Here is an 8,969-nt window from a genome sequence, read left to right as displayed (position 1 = left end):
GAACCACTGCACTTTGGTTCCCAAAGTTGGGCTTGGGACCCAATTATGGGTCATGAAGCACCTTGGATAATCTCCAGGAATCAATTTAAAGGGTAATAAAATAATTGCTGATTCAATATTTTCCCTATAATTATTACAAAAACACAAAATAAGTATAAATAAGTATTTATATTTGTGTACAAGCTGTTTAGATTGTCAAAAAGCCTGTGTTTTTAGGGTTATTAACAAAGTTCGTGTACTCAGACCAGTAATATTTGGAGTCACAAGTTTTTGCCATGGATATTTTGTGGGTCAGAAGATAAAAAGTTTGGGAACCTCTGTTCTAGAGATTTGAGGCTGGGAGGGAGGTTTACAGTGACCTAAACACGCAGATGAAGCAAAAAGTCCAATCAAAGCCCAAACTTTATTCCAACTGAGGAGTAAGCACTGGTTTGATTTGAAGATCGCTGAACATGAACAACATTCAACTTGAAGAAGCTGCAGCAGTTTGATTGTGAAGAACGGACAAACATTCAAGGGATTACACTGACCAAGATCATGGAGACAAACCTGAAAAGACTTGCTGCCTGAAAACATTGACTTTTGGGGTATGAATAAAATGTTTGCATGCACCTTCCAGGTAGATATTTTCTAGAATATTTTAAACATTTTTTTCATTTAGCATGATTAATCTGGACTATTTTTGTGTAGGTTCCTTACTTATAATTTACCTGAAAGTCTGTGTAAAATCCAGACTTTAAAGCTACAAAATAAAGAGATGGAATGAATATCCAGTGAGTCACCCACGTTCTCAATATGGAAGGTGTTTTCAGTGTACCTCCCTGAATTACGTAATCTAAAGCAAGTAAATCAGTTTTCATCCCCTACAGGCAGATTTGAATGTCTGTAGCTGTTTCATGTGAAGTCACAGAGCTAAATTCCTACATGTATTAAACCATTACTGCGTCTTTCCAGGACTGAGTGAACAGTTGGCGCCAGACATGATGAACCCAGTATTAGCTTTGATATTTCAGGCCTTTGGATGAATATGGTGCGTGTGATTGTGCGAATATCTCACCAGAACTGAGTGCATGCCAGTATAGATCCGGCTCAGACACACCAAGGACGACAGCGTCACTGCAATCAGCAGACCAATCTCGAACTGGAACTGAGATACACACAAAAAAGACGAACACACACACACACTTTTTGACACCTCGCTGATTGAATGTCGTCAGTGAAATGTCTCAGAGCAGAACGCTGTGAGCCTGTCACACTTGTATCTCAAGATAAATACAGAAACATTTTTTTATGATAGCAGAGACTTCAGACTGACGATTAATCTTCCAGCAGGACAGTGTCCCCAAACACACAAAGTCTCTGTAAAATTCAGAATAGAGTTCTACTCTTAGTATGAACATACAAAGCTCTGAACAACCAATAACTTATAAAAAAGCTGTTATTGTTCCATATTTTCCTAACAGGACTTTCCTCTCAGACTGCAGGTTTACTTGTGRTTCCTCGAGTTTCTAAAAGGAGAATGGGAGGCAGAACTTATACTTATCTAACCAACTTTCAGTTTCTGTCAGGGAGGCTGACACGGTCTACTTTAAGACTTTCTTTTTTGAGAAATTAAGGTTTTTGGGGGTTTCCTGGACTCATTTTATAATGCTGCTGTAGGCTCAGACTGCTGGAGGACAAACATCTTTACTTTCTCCAATCTCAATGCTTATATACTTAGCACAAAGATAAGAACATTTGTGTTTGGTAGATTATTTCTTTGTTGTAAATGTTTCTTAGCAATAAAACTTATAGTAGCACCTGACTGGCAGCACCTGGGGTGGGGGTGGGGGGTAGCAGAAGACCAAAGCAAGAGTCAGTAACAACAGCAAAGCTGTGGTAGAGAAGAGTTGGCCAATTTTACATGGACCCCACATACTCTGCTGCTCATCCAGCAAATGCATGTTCCTTACAAATATGGCACCATTTAAAAAGGGAAATTAACAGGCTTTCCATCTGTACAATATGTTGCCAAGAAGCATTGTTACAATAAAGAAACAATCTACCAAACACACATTTTCTTACTTTTTGTGCCATGTTTACATGCAATTACCATTAACCTGTGTTTTCTTTGTATTTTTTCAGAGTCCCAAGCTCATAAAACTAAAGCTCACACCCTTAATAAAAAAAGATAAAAACTTATGAAATATGAAACTTTTACTAGCCACACATTGCATTAAAAGTGCAAAAGATTTACAGTAAAATGTACATGTCGATCCCTTTGGACATTTACCTGGATAATGAGTATTAAAAATCCACAATTTTCACAAAAATTCCATATTAATCACACGTGTGAGGGGGTTCAGAGCAGGAGGAAATGAGTTTGGGAGAACTTATATTANAAAAATCCATAATTTTTGCTAAACAATCGGGCAGGTGGAGGTGCTAGCAGACTGTCAGCCATGGAGATGAACTTATTTATTGTGGCAGAGCAGGTTAGAAGATGGTTATTTGATGTTATTTATTGTTTTTAATGTCCTACCTACAGGTTCCAACATGGTACATAAATTTAAAAGTTCTTTTAAAAATCTGTAAAACTTTTAAAAAAGTCTGTAAAATGAGGGAACATCCCTGTAAATTACAGAAAATCCATAAAACTTGACATGTAAGCAAATTGTATTATCATACATGTATCACATTACAAATGTAATATTGTATGAGATTGAAAATACTAAACACAGTAACTGCTCAGTCTTGCTTAGTAAAAATATTGGTAAAAAAAATAAGGTGGAAGGTTAGAAGGTGAGAACAACTCAAAATAAGGAATGTTTCAGCAACTCTGAGGTGTCACAAATATCAAACTTTTGGTGTTTAAAAGATAAAAAAAGTTGTGAGCTTTTGTCTTGTGAGTGTTTTGTCCATACACCACCTCCTTCTACACACCTCTGTGTTTCTGTCTTTCTTGTTCTCTCAAACCACAACCAGTCAAGAATGGTTTGGTCTGAGGTTTCTTCCAGTTCAAAGGGAGTTGTTCCTTTCCACTGTCACCACCACGCTGCTGAACATGGGGGGTTGCGGCGAGGTGAAACTTCTTTGTCTTGATGTTTTACTCCTCTGCTCATCACTGATCTATTGTGTCTGGTTGGCATACTGCCCATCATCACCTCTGTTTCCCTTTCTTCTCATCCTCTCTGCTGCCTTTCTTTATCTAAGAAGCAGGTTTTATTCTCCCCTCATTTAAATAACAGTGAGAAGAGAAGCCTTGTGTATTCATTCACCTCCTCCGCCCTCCCCTCCTCGCCTTCTTTTCTCAGTCTTTTCCTGCCTTTTGCAGCTGGAAGCCTTTTCAGTGGTAGTTTATGAAGAGAGTTTTTTTTAATGAATGGCCACAAAGGATGCCAGGGACAGGAGGAGGTCACTCTGTGACTGACTGCTGTGACCTCCGACCTGCTTCGGGAACAGGATAAGATGCCCCGAGGACTCGAGGGCTATTCAGGGTCCTCACAGATTGTTAGTCATCCATCGCTATGCGCGCTCTTTTCTCTCAAAGAATTCCTTGAGGAATTTCTGGGCACAGCAAACTCCTCTACTGTACACGCTCGCCTCAGTTGTTGATCCCATATCTTTGACTCGAGGAACACATTTCACCACAAATCAGTTGGACAGCCCCGTAAACTTCCAACTAAAGATTTGTGAGGCTCTTGGCTGCAGCCCGGCGCTTGATTGAGACAGCGTCCAGTTGAGCCTTTAAGTGTTTTATTGACACGGTAGTAAGAGCTGGAGAGACAAAGAGAGGAAGAAACAGGAGGAGGAAGAGCGAGGGAGGCGGAGGAGTGGACTGACAGTCATTGACTCAGGCCAGTCTATTAGAAGATGAAACAGCAGCTCGGTGGGTGTAGCTGATGGTGACTGATGGTGCTGCTCCTCTCAGACCATTGTCTAATCGTTCAGTCAGGAATCTGTGATGAACAGCAGGGGCCACTCCCTTCATCCCAGTCTACCAGCCACAAGCTCCCAGTCCTATAAATTCAACCTCCATAGATTATAGGAAGAAATGATTTCGGTTTGACTAATTGAACACTGTCTGCTACCTTGTTAACCTTGGAGGCCATTTATGAAAGTCAGCAGCAACTAAAAGTATTATAATCATAGTTAAATAGTCAACTAAGCGTTCAGTTCTAGCTTTCAATTGTGCAATTTCTGGTCACTGACTCTGAGAAAACAATTCAAAGTTATACTGTAACAGTAATGAGTGTAAGGATCAACAACTTTATAATACCACACTAAGGTTCTGTAGCATGTTCAAAGTGGTTTACTAGTTTATTCTGAATATAATTACAGAAACACTGGTTTATGGCATCAAGTTGTCATATTCTTATTGTTTCCAATTACATTATCCATTCTAGCACATCTAGGGATCAGAATTCATTTTGATGATTTTGGCTAAATTGCATGGTTGATCCAATAGTCTATATTTATTTGTACCTTTTACCATCTTTAAAGACATTAGACGTGTTTAGTTCAAGATCTTTTAAATGATAACATATTTAAGTTTAAATTGTAAGAGCGTTTGTTACCCCTTACTTGAGGTAAATAAGTAAATATAGAACTCAGTAAAACAAGCTACAAATTTCGGATCATGCATCTTCCACCGTAAAAAGTAACACTTGCAGTTTAAATGATAAAACTAAATTGACATGCAGACTACAGGAGGAAAAAATGAACTAATTTCCTGAAATGCTCATGATTTCTGGTAAAATTTAAGGTCAGTCTGTCCAAAAATCCATCAGCCACCTTAAAGCTGAACCCTGACTGTTCCCTTTGTTTTTATTGTCGGTTTTATTAGTTGATGTAGCTACATAAATCATTCACATCCCACAGTTTTTACTTCAAAGACGCATTATCATTAACTCAAGAAAATGCGTGCGCAGATTTTGTTTCTTTCTTTCTGAAATTGTTTTTTTTTTTTCATGGACTTTAAGATATTCAATGAGTAGCCAATAATTTTGCTACCCCGAAGGGAACTTTCAATTATTATTGCTCCAAATTTTACAACATTAAACTTTGTTGACACGATTTGATAAAAGGTTCTGGAATAATGGTTTTATGCAAATTCGATAAAAGATTTCCTCATGTGGAGATGATGAATGTTTTATCTGTTCATTCATTTATTGAATGAATAATTGATTTATTCATTTTACTGTATTTTTGGGAAGCCGTTTGTTTGTTGAAACGTTTGCAGTTTGGCATTACACAATCTGACACTTTCGGTGATGACACTTGTGTGGCCTGAAGGCTAATTTTTGACTTTTTTAGGATTATGCACTTTACAAATATCCTGACTGAGAAAATCCATTTTTGTATGAACAAAGCTAACCTGGTTCACCGTCTTCCAGCCCACCTACAGACCAGTGCTCACCTGGACTCTGCTGGGCGCGCTCAGCAGAAGTGTGAAAAAGATGGAGGTGGCGGCCATGGCATGGGTGGAGGGCAGCCCGTACTCTGCGTCCACTCGGGGCTCCAGCTTGACCACGGGCGGCGAGGAGGGGCGGGGTAGCCTCAGCACATCTTTCATCACCTGGCCGATGTACATCACCAACTAGAGCAGACAGATTTCAGGTTTGTTCAGTGTTCAGTTCAGGTAGATTGGTCGTCTGTTAACTTCAGGTTCGACAACCTCAATAACAGTCTAATCTACGACAAAGAAATCTACAGTTTGAAAAGAACCAAGATCTAAATATGTTATACATACTGCTCACGGTCACCCTGGTGACCATACAGCTGTGTCTCTCACTCCCTCACAGCCACATTAATTATAGGCAAACTGAGTCAAATAGATGTTAAAACACACTCAAGATTATAATTTGAGCTAAAATATAGCTGTATGTGTGGCAGCTTGGCTGAGCACTCTGTAATCTGAAGAGGTCTGAGAGAAAATCATAAATATACAGCAAGACACACATTGTGTGAAAGAAGACAAATACATCTATGTTTTGATGTATAGTTTATATACGCTCCAAAAAAAATTTTGTGGTGAGAAGAACGTTTGAGACCGTTCAACAACTCAAATATGCGAATTTTCAACTGTCTGTATGGAAATATGTCAAATAAAAGTCACAAAAAATTTAGTTCATTGTGTAAAAGATATTTAAAAATCAAAATGTCAGTTCAGATGTGTAAAGTCATTATTCCTGTGACATATTTAAACTTAAAATGATGCTTCTACTGTAAACTATGTCTGAGTTTTCTCATGTTTGGCAAAAATCTAAATGATTTTTCTTCCACCCTCATATTTTCTGTTATATTATTCTGAATTATAATTACTTCTGTTATACATGTTTTCTTTATGTTTCCCAAGAGTTTTTAGTCTTGTGATACTTTTGAAGAGGTTATACACTGTAGAATGCAGAAAAACTTCAGGCGAGGGAAAAAAAGGTATTTTTTTTTTCTATGTTCCATCCTCACTATCTCTGAAACAATAACCTATGATGTAGGGATGCACCGATATGAAAATTTCAGCTGATATTGATATCCGATATAATTTTTGCTGTTATGGCTGATAACCGATATTTACCGAAATTACACAAACACACAAATTATTTATATACATATACACACAAACACACTTGAGTCTTTTTTGAAATGGTAAATAAATGACCAGATCTCTGACATGGCTCTACTTCAGTTATTCCTGGCTACACAGAGTAAATATCACTATCATGATCAAACAAATACCACTCAACCAACCATGTCCCCTCCCAAACCAGAAACACAAAGCTAAAAGGTGGGAAATCAGTATCTGACATTAATATCGACCCAGTTGTACATATTGGCCCGATACCGATATTCTAAAAAATGACCAATATTGTCCGATACCAATATCAATATAGATATTTCATGCACTTCTGATGAAATCCCCCTAATATTAGTTTTATTTTGATAACAAGGGTATTTACATGGTGTTTGTAAGTGCTGAGATACACTCAGTTACATTTGGACATGCTATTTCCAGCACAAACTTCAAGAAAACCCATTGGGGCTTAAGAGATTAAAAAAAGTTGTCTATTTTGTGCAACATAACGTTACTAAAAAGTCAGCACATTTCCCATTTGAACTGCAATGGTGAATCATTTCCATGTTTTTTTAAAGCTGCACAACATCCACGTTAAAATTTGCACCAATAAATAAAATTAACAAGTAAAGATTAAGAAACATAGAAATAAGAACGGAACATAAGATAAAGTAGAAATTCTGTCTACTCTGTGCTTTCAAAAAATAGAAATACACTTTCATAAATAACTAATCAACATGTTCACTACAAAAAAACACTTTAGAATAAAGTGCAGGTGCTGCAGAAACTAAATCTATTGTAAGACTGAGATTTGCAGTCAGATTTGCTGACACACCGTCTTCAGCTGGTGTGGTGTGATGAAGCTCTACTCTTAAAAAAAGGAAATCAGTGTATTGTGCAGATGTGTGTGTGTGTGTGTGTGTGTGTGTGTGTCTCCAGTCAACAGTGCAGCCTATTCTCTTTCATGCAGATCCCCAGCGGCCCTGGAAGAGGGCGGCCTGCTCCAGCAGCAGGTTTATTTAAAGCTCCGGCTTGTATATTTAATGAATGGCTGTCGTAGTGAGGAGCAGGGAGGCAGTGTGCACAGAGGGAGCAGGATACTAATGTGTGTGTTTAAGGAAAAGAACAGAAAGGTTGTCATTATGCTCTCTATTGACACTGTGATCAGGAAGTGCTTGTTACCATGGCGAGGGAGATCTGAAAGTGGCTCTACTGACCCTCTGTTGGTGTGGAAACTTGACGAGACAGATCCAAAGAGCTCTCCGTGAGTGCAGGCAGAGGCTGGACGAAGTTTAACCGCAGGGATTCACTTTCCTCCAGGTACAAGAACATTAAGAAGGTTCTGCACTTATGGTGGAAAATAAGACCCTCAGTGTCTTTGACTCACTGGGTGGGACTGTAGAGCTGCACTGACCACTCAGGCTCTTGTTTACCAAACTACATTAATTTTTAAAAAAGCTGCAGGTGGAAATTTTACACAGAAGCAGGGGCGCCACAAAGTGGGGGCCAAGCAGGGCAATGGCCACTGCTAAAACCCACTGGCCCACCATTGTAGAATAAGTTATAAAGAAAATTTAATTCTCCAAATGGTTTGTTGTTCTGTTGTTTACTTACTGATATAATCCTGTCTCTGAAAAATGTTATTTTTTATGAAATACGGGGACCGAGATAAACGAAAACACTCAGTGAAGTCACAGACAGACAGTGTTGTTCTGAATAGTGCAACAAACAAACTAAAAAACTTGGTTTTTGCATAAAGGCTGGGAGCTATACTGAACAAGCCTGATTCTCTTTAACAAATAAGATCTCATTTTTTAAAATATATTAAAATAGGTAGCCTACATAGCTACGACCAGTGTAGTTGTATCATAAAAAGGCTAAAAACACTGCTCACAGTAAGGACACCAAAGAGGTGTCTTGGTCTGGACCAAGTACAGATTAACAATAACGAACAGTAGCAATCAGAAATTATTCATTTTATTTATAAAATAAACAGTTTGCATATAGACTGACAAAATTAGAAATACATGCAAAAATATATAAATGAACCAATAACTAGATAAATACACTCAAAATGCACCAATTAAATTAAAAAAGGATAACTCATGTTTTATAACTTCATTGACCATCATATTTATTTTTCCAGCTTAGTTCCAAAAAATTATATATTTTAGCACAAAATTTATATTTTGCTATTTTTCATATATATAGTTTTTTTCTTCTTTTACTTATAGATGCATTTATGTCTCTTAAACCTGATCTGTTGTGAAAGCACAATTCGTACCGTCAGCTCATTTGCGCATGTGCTAAAAGATCTACTTTTGGATTACTGATTGATTCGCTCCATTCAGGACAAAAAAACTAGAAATTATCTCCATACTTAATTATAAAAGGTGTGCTATATTGTATTATATTATAT

The 8,969-nt window shown here is 37.7% G+C and overlaps 1 protein-coding gene across 1 annotated transcript in view; it reads right to left on the bottom strand.

Annotated features, from left to right (window-relative positions):
* The window catches only part of sgpp2 (sphingosine-1-phosphate phosphatase 2), a 30,654-nt gene that overhangs the window by 2,802 nt on the left and 18,883 nt on the right, over window positions 1–8,969 (bottom strand). The window contains exons 3-4 of the mRNA XM_014016660.1: window positions 5,399–5,578; window positions 1,058–1,147 (exon numbers count right to left, since the gene is read on the bottom strand). Of these exons, the coding sequence (XP_013872114.1) occupies window positions 1,058–1,147; window positions 5,399–5,578 (270 nt within the window). The remainder of the gene's footprint in view (window positions 1–1,057; window positions 1,148–5,398; window positions 5,579–8,969) is intronic.

The sequence above is a fragment of the Austrofundulus limnaeus genome, unplaced genomic scaffold (assembly GCF_001266775.1).
Source record: "Austrofundulus limnaeus strain Quisiro unplaced genomic scaffold, Austrofundulus_limnaeus-1.0 Scaffold150, whole genome shotgun sequence".
Taxonomy (NCBI): domain Eukaryota; kingdom Metazoa; phylum Chordata; class Actinopteri; order Cyprinodontiformes; family Rivulidae; genus Austrofundulus; species Austrofundulus limnaeus.
The sequence above is the reverse complement of the archived record's forward strand: the minus strand, read 5'-3'. Positions and strand labels throughout refer to the sequence as shown.